Here is a 20,308-nt window from a genome sequence, read left to right as displayed (position 1 = left end):
TGTTAAATAGAATGTTTTCCCTAAATGTATATGCCATTATGACGTGTGTTTAATTATTGTTTCGACGCGAGAGAAAGACAAGACTTCTCGTTGCACACTCCATTCATTATTTTGAGTGAAGATTTTGAGCTTTATTTTGGGTCTTTTGCCACACTGTTTATGGGAATTAGAAAATACCGTAACACCGTCCATAACCTCTACCGGCGTAGCCGATGAGAAGGTTAAGGGCCGATGTCCACGTAGCGGTTTTTCAACGCCACGTGCACGCAGCGTTAAAATAACGCTGGTGTGCATCGGCGTGGTGACGCTGCGTTACCGCTTTTCCCGGTGCACACCTGCGTCTTTTTGACGCCACGTGCACTCTGCGTTGAAATGACGCTACGTGGGCATCGGCCCTAAGTGACCCACGCTGGCGCTGTGCACCGAGCTGCCGACTATTGCCTCTGACCTCCTAGGCGGAGACTTGAACAACCCACCTCTTGGGAAGGGGTTGTTACCTACACTACTACCACTAATTAAAGAATTGACTTGTTTTTCCATTTTGGTCCCACGAGTTGCTCGGGAAAAGAGGTCCACCACGCCAGAGCCCAGCATGACGCGGTAAGGGACAATTATTGTGGAGGGTGCCCAGGTACCCCACAGGCTTAAAGGCCTACGAAGTACTGGGTTAGGGGCCACCTCCAACAGCAAACGAGGGAGGCAGGACTACATCCCCGACCCCCTAGTCGATTGTTTGTTTACGTTCCTTATCGCAACTTTTCATTGTTTTTTTTTGTGTGTAAAACTGAGTCGATCATTGTTATTTTCTGCTACGATCATTACTGATTGCTGTGAAATAGCACGCGAGTGTTAGGTGTATAATAGATAAGTGTATAATGAGCATCCCACCTGTTAAAATTAATAACTGTATCTGACCTGAAAAATAGTTTATAACTACCAAGTTTACGTTATTACTAATAAATTACAAATTACAAATTACTATTGAGAAAACGAACAGTCGATCACGGAGTGGCATTAACCTCTTTTGCTTCTGTCGCTTCATTGTACCCTTGCTGCACTTTTTCGGCGACCGTACTTAGAGCATCTCTACCGCCGGTTTATTAGGGCCGATGTCCACGTAGCGGTTTTGAACTTGCGTGCACGCGGCGTCCACGCATTTGCGGCAGGAAGTACCTCATTTGCGGCGAAAGTTACCGCAAAGTCAGCGCTTTTCCCCACAGGAACGCAGCGTGCACGCGAGTAGTTTTTGACATTTCTCTATTCTTTTTCTTTCCAACAAGATTTCTAATGGGAAAATCTGCAGAAAGAATCTGTCAGAGCGAAATCAAAACAAACAAAAATTCTTCGCAAATCAGTTCATTTTGTTTTCGCAAATTAGTTTGCAAAAAAAAAACGTTTCAAATCTAACTTTTTTTAAATAATAGTGCTAGTAATAGTTCGGAGCAGCAAATGTTTCTTTCGCTCCTATGTTAATACCAGCCGTGATCAACACACCTTTGGAAAGAAGTGACAAGCAAACATCCCAGGCTGGCGAATAGTGTTAAAGTCAACCGAAATATGTGCGCGATAGTGACGTTGATTGTACCAACTTTATCAGAATAAATTGATTTCCGAACAGACAGCGATGTGACAGTTTTGGACTGAATGACGGAGCAGGCAAAATTCAACCAACAAAGTGTATTCCGCGGGACCCTACACCAAGGCAGGCGATACCAGTTCCATGGGAAGAATAATAAATGTAAGTTCGATACCGAGATTCCTATATGTTAGCTTTTCTATTGCTGATAGATAAACATGTTTTTAGGAATGTTGACGGAAGGATGTCGTCAAACAATGTGGATTGCGATTGCAAAAAGAAACAGGACCACATGATGAGATGGTTACGAGCCACAGTAAGACTCCGGGATCTGTGCGACTTTTCTAGTGTTGCGCTATTGCGATCGGTCCGTGTTACAGTGGAGTGAAAGTCGGCTGCAGTATCTGACCAAAATGTTTATTGAATTTTTATTCCAGAACAAAATAATGATTCGTCCCTATCTAGCCGATATATTAAATGATTAAAGAATCGTACCCCATAGACAACATATGATGGATTCAAGATAAGAACAATTAAATGTCTGGATCCACAATTATTCAAGATTAATCTAACACTATGAAGTAATAAATTTAAGTTGGAAATAAAGAATAAAGAACATTATGAAATTATAACAATAATTATTTATTATAATTGTAGAAAATACATTGGGATAAAGCAAAGCAATGCCTCTCTGTATTGAAAACGTGTTTTCGGATTGTGTGGCATGATTTCAATTTCACAGCTCTACAATTAATTTCGGAAGTTCGAACTTTTCATTTTAGAAGTAGATAATGGGTGACTTTTGAATCGACAGTGAATTGATTTTTCTACTCTCTACTAGATAGTATCAATGGAACTTTTTATTTTGGGAAAATACTGAGTTACTTGCTCTAGTCTGCCATCATATATGTAGGTAAAAGCTAATGACATGTTTTTAATAGCATTACCCATTGATTCTTGTTCGGGGGCAATGAGCTTCATACAAATGAAAATCAAACTTTTAAATTTGTAATTCTTTACATATTTCGCGTTTGATGTCTTTATGTGAATCGATAACTCGATTCATATTGGAACAGAAGGGAAAATGACAAACTGACAACAGCTGGCAGGCGGATGACATTTGGCGTGACAGATTGGTTTGACGTTAGAAGTTTTGCGGCAAATTACCGCTTGTCGTGTGCATTCATAGCCTGATTCAACGCCGAGTTACGCTGCATCAACGCAGCTTGAAAAACCGCTACGTGGACATCGGCCTTTAAAGTGAATAACACCTACCTTGTTATGAAATCTCGCTTAACTTTTCAAAAAGTCCTAAGTAACATTTTTTTCATGAATTAATTTGAGTACTGCAATCAAAAGCTTCCATGTTGTGCTGTTGATTGCGCTATTCAAATCAATTCACGATAAAAATGTTACTTAGGTCCTTTTGAAAAGTTAAGCGAGAAATCTGCCTGTGATCATTGCACCAAGCCCGTTAAGGCCCGATGCCCACGTAGCGTCTTTTCAACGCTGCGTGCACGCGTACCCCATAGACGCTGCGTGCACGCGTACCCCAGTGTGCAATGCGTGTCCATCGAAAAACTGAGCTTCATGTCATTCAAGGTCGGAATGGCTGCATTGAAGGAAGTTGCACTTAGTCCAGACACTTGGCCGACAGGAATACTTTTCCGAGAGTTTGAGGATCTCTCAAAAAACCTATGGATGCCCCGTGTGAACACGCCTTCTGTCGTCATCTCTCCAGTCCCGGACGCTTCCCAGTTCTTGACTCCCACTTCCGGACAGGACCCGGAATGTTGATCGCAAGCCAATGCAAAACCGCACAACATCCTTTCGTACGATCGCAAATCACTCATCCTAAAGCCTCCGCAACACCCAGATGCGCCGTAGAAAGCTTGTTGGAAGCCCCTGATTGCCCCAATCTAGTCCTGCTCTCTGCTGCCTCCGATCATCATAGCCGTCTGGGTCCTGAGATTGGCGGTGGGAAAGGGAGCTTCCACCTTGCTTGCACAGGCATCACAGAGCGATCCATTCTCTCATCCGTCTTCCCCTTTTAGCAGTTTGTCTAGTCAGCAGCACAAATCACAAGCCGAACATCGGGACGCTAGCTCTGAGGAAGCCTCAATCCCTCTCAACGCAGTCGAGCCCTCCTGCCAGCGACCAACAGCCGCCCCGGTCCTGCGTCTGAGTTGGGTGATGAGGTCTTCCGAACTCTATCTACAGGCAAGTACACAACACCACGGAACAATCCGCTCTCTGATCCGTTTTTCGTCCTTAGCATCAACGATCCATTCTCAAGCTCTGCTAGTTTGTCACCGAGATCTAACTCAATCTATCGACTCGCACAAAGCCAAACGCAACGTCCAGCTCCGGCTGATTATTCATTCAGTTCTCCACCGGGACGCACACTTAACACCGGCCGCGAGGAAGCCCCATTCCACTCATCGCAGTCGAGCCATCCCTACCAACGACTAGCAGTCGTCCCGGCCCTGCGTATGAGCTGGGAGACGGGGTCTTCCGGAAACCAATTTTTGGCAAGTATTATCAACCATCAGCTTCGCTTTCGTCTGAAATCCCTCCGATATGCAGTAAATCTATGTGCACGGTAGCACGTCAAGCCTCGGCTGTTTATCCGTCCTCTTCTGCACCGGCAACAAGCAGTGAGGAAGCCCTTATTCCACTCATCGCAGTCGAGCCGCTTCTGCCAGCGACCAGCAGTCGTCCCAGCCCTGCGTTTGAGTCGGGAGACGCGGCCTTCCGACCTCCAATGTTTGGCAAGTATGATCAGCGACCAACTATTGCTTCGCCTAAGAGTGTCTCAAATTCCAGTGTAGGGTATGATGGGGCAAGATGGGTCGCCTTAGGCGAACCCTGAATGTCTCAAAACAGAAACATTTTAATTCAACTTTTCAACATGGATCTATAAAAATAGCTCATAATCTGTAAGCCAGGGGTATGAAATAACAAAAACTCTACTTATTATTCCACTTCGAGTCATTAAAGTAGAAGTCTATTTTTCTGTCAATCAAAAAATGGCGGGGTAAGATGGGAAGATGGGTCAAACAGCGGGGCAAGATGGGTTACCTTTAAATACTGCAATTAATATTGTTTTTATTCCCAATATTGATTTACACACAGATAGATAGCTTTATTGCCAATGATTATATTGAATAAAAAATAATTTTTTAGCCTTGGATGAAGAAATGGCTCTACATTTAAAAATGTCTGAAAATTCTTATGAAAACAAACCGTCTAAGTATAGCTTTCTTAAAAACAAAAAATAGACATTTTTAATAAACAAATTAACATCATTATGTCAAAAGTAACCTTAAAATGATTAAACCAGCAATGGAAAATATGTTTTGAATACGAACTATGCACTTCAGTATGTGCTGACCCATCTTGCCCCATTTGTAATTTCATGTTAGAATGTCTAATATTCGATCAAATTTATTTATTTCAACGCAGTTAGTATAACATCAACTACATTACTTATAATACGTCCACTATGTTACTAAAAATGTTTAAATTTCACATTGCTCGACGAGATTACACGTTTTATAGAAAGTATGTTTTGCATAAGCAACAATGCTGAAAAATGTTTTACCTTGCCATACTCGACTAAAATAAAATTTTATCATCAAATCAGGTGATAATAAAATAGAACCAAATTATTCCTCCTACAAAGTCATAATCTCCACATTAAAATGTACACGATGCTAAAAAACGGCCCTGACCCATCTTACCCCGTGACCCGTCTTGCCCCGCCTAACCCTTCAACTGCATCGCAATAAGAAAGCAACAGACATTACCATCTACTATCAAAACGTAGGTGGTCTGAACACCAGCATCGACGACCACCGCCTCGCTATTTCCAGTTCCTGCTTTGACGTTATAGTAATAACAGAGACATGGCTCGACTCCAGAACACTTTCCAGCCAAATGTTTGGTCACGATTACGAAGTATTTCGTTGCGATCGGAATCAACACAACAGCAGGAAGTCTACTGGTGGCGGTGTCTTGATTGCCGTGCGTTCCGGAATCAAAGCAAAACCAGTTGAAAGCGATTCTTGGAGGAGTCTCGAACAAGTCTGGGTATCAATCGAGATGGGTGACTGAAGACTGTGCTGACCTGTGCTCGTTGTATATCTCTCCTGATCTGGTCCGTGACATACAACTCATCGATACTCACTAACAGTCAGTCTTCGCTGTCTTAGAAACGGCCCCTCCGACTGACGAAGTGCTTGTCCTGGGCGATTTCAATCTGACTGGTGTCTCTTGGAAGCAGTCCCACAGCGGTTTCCTTTACCCTGATCCAAAACATTCGATCCTGCATGCTGGCGCTGTCAGCCTTTTGGATAACTACAGCTCAGCCACTCTTAGCCAAATTAACGGCGTTGTGAATGAAAACGGTCGCACTTTGGACCTATGCTTTGTAAGCAGACAGGACAATGCACCGTTCATCTTGCCAGGACCTTGCGCACTGGTCGAAAATGCTCAATTTTTCAAAAGCTACATCCGTGATTATTGATTCTGGTGCATACAATCATCCTTTATCACACCAAACTATTTAATCATCGAAAAATTAGCGCAATTCGGTACAATAATAAAAAGAAAACATCGACGAAGAGAAATCCATCTATACAGTTACGCCCCTATGAAACTAAGCGCGAGAGATGTATTATCGAGTATCGATTGGGGAAACGTTCTCAATACGCATGATGTGGATGAAGCTGCTCTAGCCTTCTCACATGTCATGATGTACGTCATCCATTGGGACGTTCCAAAGAGAGTTCTGAATAACATCTCGCGACCTCCCTGGCAGACAAGCGGATTCAGAAAATTGAAGACAGTTAAGAGAGCTGCTCTGACGCAATTTACCAATTTATCGGACCCTACCACTGCGAGATCAGTACGCGAGGCTCAACCATGAATACCAGCGTGTCAGTCGTCAGAACTTTTTGCGTTACCAGCACAGTATTGAGCGTAAGTTCAAGCAGCGGCCGAAATCTTTTTGGAGTTACATCAACAAACAGCGCAAAGAATCTGCTCTGCCATCTTCAATGCAGTACAACGGTGAAACAGCGTCTACCCCATCGGAGCTTTGGCCTCTGTGAGCTATTCGCTGAAAAATTTGCCAGTGTCTTCAGCGATGAGCGTATTAGTGCTGGCCAAGTTAGACTCGCAGCTAGTAACGTTCCATTAAGCAACCAAACATTAGGCGTGTTAGATGTCGACGTTGACGCTATATCTAGGGCCGCAACAAAACTCAAGTCGTCCTATAATCCAGGACCAGACGGTATTCCGTCTGCTTTCCTCACAAAACAAACTTCTTGTTTGCTTGACCCTCTTCATCGTATTTTTCATTTGTCACTGTCTAGTGGAATATTTTCATCTTGCTGGAAAATCACTCACATGTTCCCGGTGCACAAGAAAGGTAGCAAACGCAACGCAGACAATTACCGAGTAATCACGTCATTAAGCGCCGTTTCTAAGCTGTTTGAACTCGTTGTCATTGTTTCTAAGCTATTTGAATTCGTTGTCACTCGTTGCTCATACTTGACTGGCCGATGGTGACTTTAGATGACTGCGAATCGAATAGTTTCCAAGCAACATCTGGAATACCGCAAGGAAGCCATCTAGGGCCACTAATATTCCTGCTCTACTTCAATGACGTCCATCTAGTCATCGAAAGCCCTCGACTATCGTACGCTGACGATTTGAAAATGTTTCTCCAAATTAGTTCAACTACTGACTGTCTTAATTTACAACGGCAGGCCACTCATTTTGCCGGCTGGTGTTCTCTAAACCGTATGGTCGTAAACCCAGCCAAGTGCTCCGTCATAACGTTCACTCGAAAGAAACAAAACAACCGATAATTTTCGACTACAACCTACTTGACACGACACTCGAACACACGAATCACGCATCAATGACCTTGGTGTAGTTCTGGACTCAGAGCTAACATTTAAGCAGCACATCTCGTACGCTGTGGGGGTCCCGTAGCGTGGTTGGCTACACGTTCGCCTTATAAGCGGACGGTCATGGGTTCGATTCCCAGCACCTCCACCAAGGGGGGTACGCCGTTTGGCATAAAATATTTTGGCATAATGGTCGTTTGGCATAATTGAATAAAAATAACATAGAAAACAGACAAATGAAATGTTCAATTATTTCCAAACAATACTTTCGTTTATTCATCTTAAAAATGAAGGCATCATTAACGCCTTATTCGTCTTCTTTTCTGTTGGTTCTGTAACTACCGTTGATAAAGTTGTTCTAATTACATTTTCAAATTTGATGACCTTGCAATAACCTTGATTATATGAGCGTTACAGCGACTGTCGCTCATATCATCAAATTTATAGCATTGCAAACCTTCAATGCACAATAGCTATTGTAATGTGTGATTGAAGCTGTGACATCTGTTCTGTTCACACTTTTATTTGCTCGATTCAAGGTCACATTCAAAATAGCTATTCTTTGCTTTTTTCATTCTAATACAATGGAGCATTGTGTCTTTTATCAACTGAAATGATATAAGCTCGGGCATTTTATCGAATATCGGTATTACTGTAGCTACGTTTGAACCAAACAGAATTTTGAGTGATTCTATCCAGAAGGATGTCTGACGACGAAGTTAGACATTTAGGTTTTGTTAGTTTTTAGATTTTGAAGAAGAAGAATTGACAGTGGTTCATCCGGAAATTTTAAAAAGTAGCCGTAACAATGATCTGCTGTTACATAAATGATTTTATGAAAACCCGTAAGTTATCATAAAATAAAACTGAATATATTTCAAAAATGTATTTTTCAAATTCCAACTATAGGTTGATGATATTGACTATTGGGAGTGTAAGGTAAGAAGTCATTCATGTCACCACACCGGAAAAAGATGTCCCTCGCGTGCCGTTACCAAAAAACGCGTCAACGTGCATCAAATTATTTCGTTATCCGATCACAATCATGAATATGATCCCATACACGTTGTGGAGATCAGGTATCGAAATGCAATGAAGCGTCGTGCAGCAGAGGATTCAAGCAAGCCAATAAAATTAATCCGAACATCAGCGTCAGCAAAACGAAAAATTTTGGCGTTCGTTCTAAAAATACCACTGCAAACATAGTAGAACCAGCTTCGCTGGAGGATTTCACGGTTCCGGACCGTTTAAGGACGGTTTTCACTTGCCGACATCCATGAAGGTGACGATAGAATCAAGATGTTTGGCATAAATAAAAATATACAACGCTTAGCAAATTCGAAGTACTGGGTGATGGACGGAACATTCAGCAGCGTATCACTTTTAGGCAGTTGTTTACGGCAGTTGGGAGCAGTTGGGAGCTTGGCAGTTGGGAGCTGTCCTCCAAGTCATCAACACACGTTCCCTTTAGTATACGTCCTAATGACATCCAAACGGGAGGAGATCTATTGTAAAGTGTTTCAGTCGTTAATAGATATCGCTGATGACTTGGAAGTACAGCTGAAGCCTGATGTTATTTTGTCAGACTACGAGAAGGTCATGATCAATGTCAGCAAAAATGAATTTAAAGATTCCAAACACAACACATGTTTCTTCCATTTGAGTCAGAACATGTGGAAACACGTGCAACAGTTGAGGTTCACACAAGTCATGAACAGCGACGTCAAGTCATTCGAATATTTAAAAAAAAAACGCAAACTCTGACATTTTTGCCCCATTGAAAAATCCAGAAGCTTTCGATATACTAAAAACCCAGATTAATCCACCTAGCGGTGATGATGCCTTTTTCGTGCGGTAAAAAAAAAGTATTTTGGGCAAGGAAATCGGTTTAGGGTAAGTGCATTAACAGTGAGCTAGACTTTTTTACGCGCTTTTTTATGAGAAAAAGTATTTTGGCCATAACTTCCAAGCCCATTGTCCGATCCGGCCAATTTTCAATAGGAAACAATGGGACAGAATACTGCGTCGAATGCAACCTGTTGCGAAGAAATCGGTCAAGGGTAAGTACAAAAAAGTGAGCTAGACTTTTTGCTCTTTTGGTGCGCACACACACACAGACATCACCTCAATTCGTCGAGCTGAGTTGATTGGTAACACTATGGGTCTCCGAGCCTTCTATAAAAAGTTTGTTTTTGGAGCGAACATATAGTCTTTACGTATACTTAGTATACGAGAAAGGCAAAACATCAGCACCATATCGTCTGACAGAATTTTTTTCATATTTTGAGGAAAATTATGTTCACGGAAGAGTACGACGGACAACCAAACAGGGTCGTGTTACACGAAACGATCCACTGTATCCATCGAGCCTATGGTCAGTGTACGATAATATTATACAAAAAATACCACGAACCACAAATCAAATCGAGAGCTGGCATAGTCAATGGAACTCGGTTATCGGATCTCATGCAGGAGTGCTTAAAATAATTGAAGAATTCAAATTGGAAGAAAAACACGTTTCAGGACAAATATTCGGATACCTTTCTGGAAACACCAGCAAGAAAAGGAAGACACACAGCGAAAATGACGAGAAAATCACTAAAATTGTGAACAGTTTAGGTTCAATGCCACTGAAAGATTATTTGGAAGCGGTGTCTGCGAACTTGGGTTCCAGATAGAATAAATTGATACATAACTTCAATCCATTTATTCTTTCATCAATAAAAACCATTGTATATATTATTCAGTTTAATTGAAACATAATTTCGTAAATAAATTAAAAATAATACAGCTGAAAAACAAAAATCTTTAATAACAATTTTCTCTTAATTTAAAAAAATATAATAAGTAGGGGAAGGTGGGTAGACTTGATCCCCGGGGAGACTTGATCACCCCCTATTTTATCGAGGACTAAAGTAGTTTTGTTCTAGAGTATTTTTTAGTATAGATCCTATAGACAAATGACCTTTATGTGGTAAGTTATTTTTCGGATTGACAACCTTATTTATTCTGTAGGGCGGTTTGTATGTTTTGACCTTCCTAAAGATTTTTTTATTGGCCAAGCAAAATTTGAACAACTTTTCATAACATTGACCAAATGCTTTCGTTTTTTCACAGCACAAAGCCATAAATATGCTTAATGATCTGTACTGATGAAAATATTAACATTCCATCAAAGTTTTAGGATATTTGGATTTGAAGTTATTGCCTCAATATGGGGACACTTGAACCCCCATTAGTCACTCATACAAAAATTTAGCGAAAAAATTCAAAAAAATATAAATCTATTCTCAGGCTTCTAATTTTTTGTAGATTTGACAGATTTGATGAAGGGTTGTCAGGAAAAATTATTTATTGCGTAGGTATCATAGAAAGGGGATCAAGTCTCCCCAAATTTTAAAATTGCATGTGCTGTCGAATTCAATAACAAAAATCGTTCACGTATACGCACAGCATTTCGAAAATTCCGCGTATTTTTAAGGAAAAATATTTTAAAAATCTGAGGGCACCTTTCTAATTTTATCAAAGCAATTTCTTGGAGAGGGATCAATTTCCCCCGAATATTTTAAAAGTCGATTTTTGACAGCACTCCAAAAAATCGATTGTATATCAATAACAACAATAATTTAAGGACTGTCATACATCAGTAAAGTTAAATACTATATTTCTTAGAGAGTCTATGTGGAAATCGCGTATGTTTATTTATTTTTGGCTGTGATACATCCGAAATCAGAAAAGGGGATCAAGTCTACCCAGTCTCCCCCAAGTATAAAATTTATAGTTTCAATACGCCGTCATAAGACGAGTTTAGTTCAATTCCATTTAATTCCACCACGTCGTGGAATTAAATGGAATTATTTTAAACTCGTCTTATGACAGTGAAAACATTTCACTAAAAAAAGCGATATATATTTTTTTAAATTTCAATATGGATTTTCTCGATTGTACGACATTTAGCGATAAATGCTTTGTACACGGTAAAAAGCGATGTTTTTCTTTCTCTAAATGGTCGCATTTGCCCGGTATAATGCAAAATGTGAAGTTTGGCCTTCTTTAATTGCTCGCATTTGCCCGGTATAATGCAAAATGTGATCTTTTTCATTCTTTAAATAATTGGTGTGAAGCAACATAAGTTCATTGTGTTGCGGAGTAATGAATTTATGCAACAAAAATCAAGAGTCTGATATAAACTCAATGAATGTTTTTTGAACTTTTGCTTTGACGCTTTGCAAAGTTAAAGAACACATTAAAATTATTGATCTGGTGCATTAGAAAAATTAAACTCGCAAAATAATTCACCGCGAATAATTGCAGAACGGTTTAACGTCATGTGATGCAAATCGTCGTACAATCGATTTTTCCTTTTATTTTGGGCATAGGAAGTTCTTTCTAATTTTATTATTATCACTATTAGGTATTTATATAATTTAAAGTTTTATATAGAAACTTCAATCATTTCCTTTGATTTTTTATGCGAATTTTCCCTTCTTTGCGATAGATACCAAGAAGCTCATACTAAGATTCAATCTTAATATACCCAAATAATATGGATAATCAAAAATATGAGATTTTCTTTGCTTTATGTCAAATGACCATTATGCCAAATGGCTATTATGCCAAACGACCATTATGAATACGACTTTATGCCAAACGGAGTAGCCCCCCACCAAGCCCTTGTCAGTCGCCTGAGGTGCAGCCCAAACGGTGGCGTTTTGGGGTGCGCGTCTTACCGACACGGCTGCCCGATGACGACTGACAAATTGGATAAACGGCAACCGAACAATGCAATGAGCGATTGTACGACATTTCGCGGTAAAACATTCCGCGGTTAACCATTTCGCGGTGTACCAGTTCGCTGTCTACCACTTCGCGTTCAGATCATATCGCGGTATAACATTTCGCGGTTTATATTATTTGGCGGTATACCATTCCGCGGTTAGTACTATTTCGCGGTGAGCTTTTTCGCGGTCAATACCAATCCGCATGTTTAATTTTACTAATGTTATAAGTAGCACAATAATGTGTTCTTTAGCTTTGAAAAGCCTCAAAATTTACCTAATTTTAATGTAAAGCGTATAATCATTGAGTTTACACCAGACTTGTATAAATTCATATCCCAACAAAAAAATATATTTGGAAGCAAAACATATTTGTAAATGCGACTATGTAAAGAAGGCAAAACAACACACTTTGTCTTATACCAGGCAAATGCGAACATTTAAAGAAAGGCGAAACAACAGATTTTGCCTTATACCGGGCAAATTCAAACAATCGAAGAAAACAAAACAACACACTTTGCCTTATACCGGGCAAATGCAAATATTTAAAGAATACAAAACATCATAATTTGCCTTACCCCGGGCAATTGCGAACATTTAAAGAAGACAGCACGTGATATTTCGCCTAATACCGGCTAACATTTAAGGAAGATACATACATATTCTGAGTTCTACCAAAACAAATAGACAGACAACGAGCTTTATCATATAATATAGTGTATCTTGACGACAAAGTTTACACATCTAATTATCATATTGCCATCTAATTATCATCATATCATATTGATCTTTTTTGGAAATAGCATAAAATAGTGCGTAAAAGAAAAGAGAAAAATGCTCGAAAGGGAAACGCATTAAAAGAAACGGCCATATAAAGAAGAGGAAATTAAGAGTTGGTAGAAAAGAATGGCGAACTCTTAAGAATAAAAAAAAAGTTAAAAAGATAAGCTAAGCTTGACTGACTACCTCGAAACGGAGCACCGCGAAATTATATATACCGCGAAATGGAATACCGCCAAATTGTATAAACCGCGAAACAGATTACCGCCAAATGATACAGACCGCCAAATGGTACACCGCGAAATGGTTTACCGCGGAATGTTTTACCGCGAAATGTCGGACAACCGCAATGAGCAATTGGATACACGATACGGACAAAAAGGACACAATGGACTCACGATGAGATGGACCCCGGCAATGATAACAACAACGAATGTCTAAAAATAGATTATGTGTGGATTCTGTACAGCAGAATACCACAGTAGATCACGGCACAGTAGCGGTTAAGAAACACAGAGTGCCTACCAAATAAAGAAATGAATAAAATAAAAATCTTGTACGCTGTCGATACAGCTTCTAGGGCATTGGGAGTAATATGTAGGATTGCCAAGACATTTTTTTCCGACATTTACTGCTTGAAAGCCATCTACTGTTCTCTTATGCGTTCTACCCTAGAGTACTGCTCTGCAGTTTGGAGCCCAGCGTACAACAATGGCGCCGAACGTATCGAATCGGTCCAACGTCGGTTCCTGTGATTTGTACTTCGGAAGCTGCCATAGAAGGATCCGTTTTGTCTACCGAGCTATGCGAGCCGATGCCAGTTGATCGATCTGGAACTTCTTCGTGCTAGGAGAGATACCACCCGGGCGATGACAATCGCCGTTATACATAGTACCACAGGGACGAATCGACTGCGAAGGTATTCTGGAGTCTATCTGCTTGAATGTTCGACCAAAGACACTCCGCAATAGAGGAATGCTTAGACCACCACTGCAAAGGACGAATTACGGGCTACATGGGGCAATCGGTGGCTTGCAACGCGTATTCAACAGAGTTGCAACATTGTTTGACTTCCATTTATCGCGTAACATGTTACGTCGGAGATTTTTGTATATTTTTAACACACCTAGATAGCAATTTTACTACTGTGACTTTTTTTAATTGATTGTGATTTGTAAATGTATTTTATATTTTAAGACCATCATTGGGGCCCCACAGAGTCTGTTGATGTTGTAAACAAACAAACAAATAAGCTTATAGTTGATGTCGGGATTGTAATAGTCGGATGAGTTATATTGCCATCTAACGCCCGGTAAATTAAAATCACTACGAAAATACTGTCTTTAAGTAAGTAGTAGTGATGATTTGATGATTGTGAAAATGATGCATAAAAAAAATACTGACACACAATGTTGCAACTTGCAAGTATCCAAATACCAACATCCTAAAACGATCTGAAAATTTCTAAATATTTGAAAATTTTACTACACCATCATACTTGAAAAAGTCTGCATAATAGGTATTCATAAATATAATATGCCTTGATTCACTGTTGATAGATAGTTTCTAGAATTTTGTATATACATCATTTCCGTCTATCCACAATGCAGCTATCTCGTTTTTTGATTTAAAAAAATGCTATAGGAAAACAATATTTTATCAATAACTCCGGAACGCAATAATCGAGCGAAAAAATATACTGCATTTGAGCGATTCCAAGCAACAGCATCAAAATTTAAGAAAATTTTTAATTCATGATTTTCTATTGAGTTGAAACTTTGCACAGTTTTTCAATTTCATCTAAATCGTCATTTTTCGATATCAAATCTTCATATTGAGTCACGACTAACTTTTCAAAAGGGTGTATGTGAAAATGGTTCAAAAATATTTAAAAAGCTGCACAGCAAAAACGGAATGTTCGATTGTTATGATTTTTTCAGCAAAGTTAGACAACTAAATGGTGATTCTTAAGAAAATGTGCACAGTAAAAAAAATTTTTTGCCTTTAAAATTATCATTTTGTCACAAAACTCAAATATCTCAAAACCCTATCTTTTTTCGAACGTAATTTTTTAGGGAAAACGGTCCATTATATTAGCTATCTACCATAAAAATTTGGTGATGGTAAACTAATAAACAAAAAAGTTATGACATTTCAAACATTTCACAATTTTCACATATAGTAAACAAAAAAAAAATTCCGTTTATTTTTTTTATTTCAAGAATCGCAGTTTGATGCTGATTTTATTGTTAAGGGCCTTGCGTGAGTTAAACAAGTTGTTTGTATGATATTCCATATTTATGTATTCATCGATATTATGTATATTATATGTATAAATATTATATGTATAAATAAATAAAAATGAATTAATATTATCCTAAGTATTAAATTAAATGTGGCAGTTACACAATGTTGTTATAGAAACTCTAAGAGTTTTGGGTTTGAATTTTGGTATGGGTTATGATATCATGAAAACAGTTTATTAATACTTATTTTTATTTATTTTATTCAAATTTTTAAAATATCGAACACTTTTGAATTATTATCAGCACAGTTTGAGTATAGTTTTGCTTTAATTTTATTTTCCGACAATGGAATGAAACAGTGAAATTTTTGGGTTCCTTGGATCGTTTTCGCGTTATTAAATTGCTCGCTGAGATTTCGTACTCTTCAGTAGTAGTAAAACAAAATGATAATTTGGTTAAATCTTTTTCTTTTCTACGATTTGCCCAATCAAAAAGTTCTTTCGCAGTTTTAATTGGATGCTCACGTTCTTTGGCTAAACTTGCTCTTGTGGCCATGCGCTTTATTGTTCCTCCAATAGCATCACAAGGACCTTTGCCATGTGATGTAGCAAAAAAATGCCATTCTGCATCAATTCCGTACATTGATTTAAATTGACATAGGCTCGAAAAATTCTTAAGATTTTTGTACTGCGACGCTGCTCCATCAGACATGAAATATATCTTTTTGACTTCTTTATGCTTATTAACGCGTCAAAAGTTAATCATTTTTCAATGAACAAGTTTACGGATACTGAATCGTGTCTTATATCTTCGGAAATTATAATAAAACTTAAGTGTTCAATTTGCGTACTTCCATTAAAATAAATAACGAATGGATGAATTGTAGCTTGTTGTACGTTCCAGTGATGGGACTGCACTTCATCTTGCAATACAAAGCTGTAATTTTCAGAAAAATCACAAATGACTAAAAATTCACCATTTTGTAATGTATTTTTCGTATTTTTAAAAAGCTGGATTGTTCTGTTTTAATGAAATCGTGAGGGATTAAACTTTCTAATTTCAAGCAAAAATATGACACAAACTCATCTACAGGTTTTACAATAGTTTCTATGTCACACCTATCCGTGGTCACCCATTGCTCAAATGATAACTGATCAATATATTTTTCTTCAAACTCAGCGAATAAAGTATTTTCCAATGATGAAGAATCTGGACAATCCGAACAAGATCGTAGATAGCAATTTGATGTTGTATTTTCACACAAAAGACTACCAGTTAACATTTTAATATCCTTTGTTAAATTGATTCTTTTCAAACTATGTAAAATAAGATTAATATTCTCATGGGTTGTGCACACACACACATTATGTGTTCCTGAATTGGAGAGAAGCTTACATTGCCTTGGCCGAAGGCTTGCAAATGAGGAAAACCTATTTTAATATTATCGTGAATTTCCTTGAAGCGTGTGTACGCTTCTTTCAAAGTCGTCATCATTATTCGTTTTTGGATTGCTTGACGCTTTCCATCTTTTTTTACTGATACATAATCTTTTTGACCAGGCATAGCTCGACTTACTTCATCATCTTCAAAATATTGAACTACTATTTCTTTTGTCTCATCTGTTAATGTTGAAAGACAGTTATTCTTCAATTGTTTTGCCTCTTTTACTGTATTTCTATTGGTTTTGAACTCATCAATGGCATCCTGAATAGACCACGAACTTGGCAGCATCGAAAAAATCAATAATTTTTCTTTCCTTGTCGTGGCTGCATTCGAGAACCTTTCCTTCATATTTATAATTACCTCATCGTAGTCTGTATTTTCCACATCATCAGGTCCTAATTTGAAGAGGTTTCTTCGTACAGCTTCGTTTATTTCACGGTATTTTTCTCCGGGTAATAAACGTAGTCCATCTTACTCCATTTAATCGGAGTCACTTTTATCCCAGCTATGCCCTCGTTAAAGCGTTCGATGTTGACCTTTTGGATACACTCATCTTCCGATTGATTTGTTGAAACAGATTTCGCTGATGGTACGGTGGCAAGGCTCTCAGCACTTAATACTTCTGGTAATTCCTCAGTTGTTGTCGATACATCTGGCAATTCCTCAGTTGCTGTCGTTTTCGAACTTCCTGCGCTCTGCTCAACCGATGATATACAGATTGCTCTTTGTCAACGTTTAGACGGCAGGACGTGCAAATGCGTAAATTTGTATTCAATGTGGACATTGGAGCATAACCAGTCGCTTTCAGTTTATCTATGGTGCTTTCGGTGAGATTTCGTAACTCTTTTGAACACTTTTTCCATCAAACGGCCTACAACAGTTGAGAAAGCGGCTACTCATGTTGTTCGTAATATTTCAATAAACAAAATCACTTTTAAGTTTTACTGACTAGTTTGGTGTCATTTGCTTGACTGAAGAAAAAATTACTATAAGATCTTTAACAACCTTAGTAGTAGTAATTTTTTTGCTTTTCGTGAGCATTGTCATGGTATGTACCTATCATGCATTTGTTGTTGTTGAAGATACCCGTTTCCTCCCGATCATAAAGTCTATTCTCTAAGAGGTATATTTTTTGCAGGTAAACTATAGACGTACACGTGTATATAAATCTTTGATTTTGCAGCTTTTGTCTTAAAATAACATTTCTGATATGTTTCTATCAACGTTATTATCAACAGGTTTCAACACTATTAAAAGAATTTTTCGCCAGTCACGTGCAATGAAAATTATGACACTATCAATACTTTTGATCACAACACTGGATCGTGTCTAAGTTTCTTATAGATGCTATGAATAATTAAATCAAAATATCATGAAAACAACTTGTTTAAATCCCTTAACAATAAAATCTGCATCAAACTGCAATTCTCGAAATAACTTACACAGAAAAAAATTTTTTTTTACTAAATGTGAAAATTGTGAAATGTTTGAAATGTCATAACTTTTTTGTTTATTAGTTTACCTTAGCTAATATAATGGACCGTTTCCCTAAAAAAATTACGTTCGAAAAAAGATAGGGTTTTGAGATATTTGAGTTTTTGTGACAAAAATATTTTTAAAGGCAAAAAAAATTTTTTTTTACTGTGCACATTTTCTTAAGAATCACCATTTAGTTGTCTAACTTTGCTGAAAAAATCATAACAATCGAACATTCCGTTTTTGCTGTGCAGCTTTTTAAATATTTTTGAACCATTTTCACATACACCCTTTTGAAAAGTTAGTCGTGACTCAATATGAAGATTTGATATCGAAAAATGACGATTTAGATGAAATTGAAAAACTGTGCAGAGTTTCAAATATTTTCGAAATGGTCGCTCAGGATCGACTGACATGCCCCCGTGGAATGCCTCATTTGCATCGCATTACTAACAGTCCTTTTTCACATACAAATTCCCTAATTCGTCAAGATGAGTAGGTTGGTATATCACTGGGTCTCCGAATTTTCTATCAAAAGTACGGGTTTAGACTGGCCAAATAAACTATCCGCACACTAAGTCTTATAATGTAAGGGAAAGTCAAAAACATATTTTAATATGTTTTGACACTAAGAGCTTGGTAACCTCTGCATTATCAGCACCAAAATTATCAACCCACAACTGTTTCGATTCAAACGAGAGAAACAGTTTTTTCCTTCTTTCTCCACACTAACGTCGAGTCACAGCACCCAAACCATCCTCTCGTTTCGCGACACTGTGACACAATTTCCTGACAACAAAACCCAAGATAAAAAAAAATACATCAATTTTCTTTCTTCTCACCGTAATTTGGAAAATCCCCCACGCCAGATACAGCTCCCGTTGGGGTCCCTCGCCAGCCAGCTTCTCGAAGTGAGTCCCAAGCGGTTCCACCTGTTCCGTGGCTACGTACAGCACCTTGTCCGTTTCGACGCTGTCCAGGAACTGCAAAATACTGGGATGGCGCAGCGTTTTCAGTCGCTTCACGGCGGCCTTGGCCAGTTCCAGCCTGACATCCGTGCCCGTCTTGATGTCGTACACAAACACGGACACTTCCTCACCGGTGGCACCTTTCCGTTTGCCACGGTGCAGCGACCAGATGCTACGCGAATCGAACTGCTGCACTGGTTCCCCGATTTCGTACGGAAAGTCTTTGGCAGAGTCCCGTGAGAAGAAAGACCACATAGTTCCCGACGATGACGACGACGACAATAACGATCAGTAATTCAAACACTCCCCACCAACGCAATACGGTACAATATTCCGTGGACGATGGCTTCAATCACAAATTTACACTTCCCGTTGGCAAAATCGATTTTCTTTTGGAAAAAATTAATGAATTTTCACTTTTTCTCTCGCTGACGCAGAGATTATTCACCATCACCATCCAGTTTTCGTTCTGGAGTTTTTTTTCCTGCCACTTTTCTACCATCGACGAAGAACGCAAAACGGACGACAATCATTTTTGACGTTTCTGGCTGGACGTGAACATCGTCACACGTAAACCATGTTACGAAAAACATAAAAAGAGGACGTCGAAAATACGATTACCCGGCACTGAAATTGTTCCGATTCGAGCAGCTTTTGTTGCAATTTAATCTTACACTGAAAATAAACATTGCAGACATTTTATTATCAATGAATCGCCTGCTTTGAGCGTGCTTACAGCGGCACAGAAGGAGTTACTTTCTGAAATCAGTATGGTGAAAGGCATCTACGGTTCGATTACTCGAAATTAAGCACCCTAATCGAAAAAATATTTGGTAGGCGTACACTCAAAAAAATCTTCACGTTGTTTCCACCTGAAAAAGTACGTACATTTTTTCCACCTGAAATTCACGTAACTTTTACCTGATATTTTGATAGAATTATCATTCTACGTGAAAATCAGGTAAGTTCTACCTGAGTTTTGAATAGAATTCACCGGACACGTAAGTTTCACCTGAATTTTCTGAAGCATTTGCAGCTACGTGTGCACGTAAAATGTACCTGAAAATTCAGGTGGAAACAACGTTTAGATTATTTGGAGTGTAGTAGCGGACACCATCCTTCA

The 20,308-nt window shown here is 38.7% G+C and overlaps 1 protein-coding gene across 1 annotated transcript in view; it reads right to left on the bottom strand.

Annotated features, from left to right (window-relative positions):
- Positions 1-19,721, bottom strand: part of LOC134205874 (N-terminal kinase-like protein) — a 47,131-nt gene extending 27,410 nt beyond the window's left edge. The window contains exon 1 of the mRNA XM_062681535.1: positions 19,060-19,721. Within this exon, the coding sequence (XP_062537519.1) occupies positions 19,060-19,440 (381 nt within the window). The 5' untranslated portion in view covers positions 19,441-19,721. The remainder of the gene's footprint in view (positions 1-19,059) is intronic.
- Between the last annotated feature and the right edge of the window lie 587 nt (positions 19,722-20,308).

This window comes from Armigeres subalbatus, chromosome 1, assembly GCF_024139115.2.
Source record: "Armigeres subalbatus isolate Guangzhou_Male chromosome 1, GZ_Asu_2, whole genome shotgun sequence".
NCBI classification, from domain to species: Eukaryota; Metazoa; Arthropoda; class Insecta; order Diptera; family Culicidae; genus Armigeres; species Armigeres subalbatus.
This window is presented reverse-complemented; position numbering and strand designations above follow the sequence as displayed.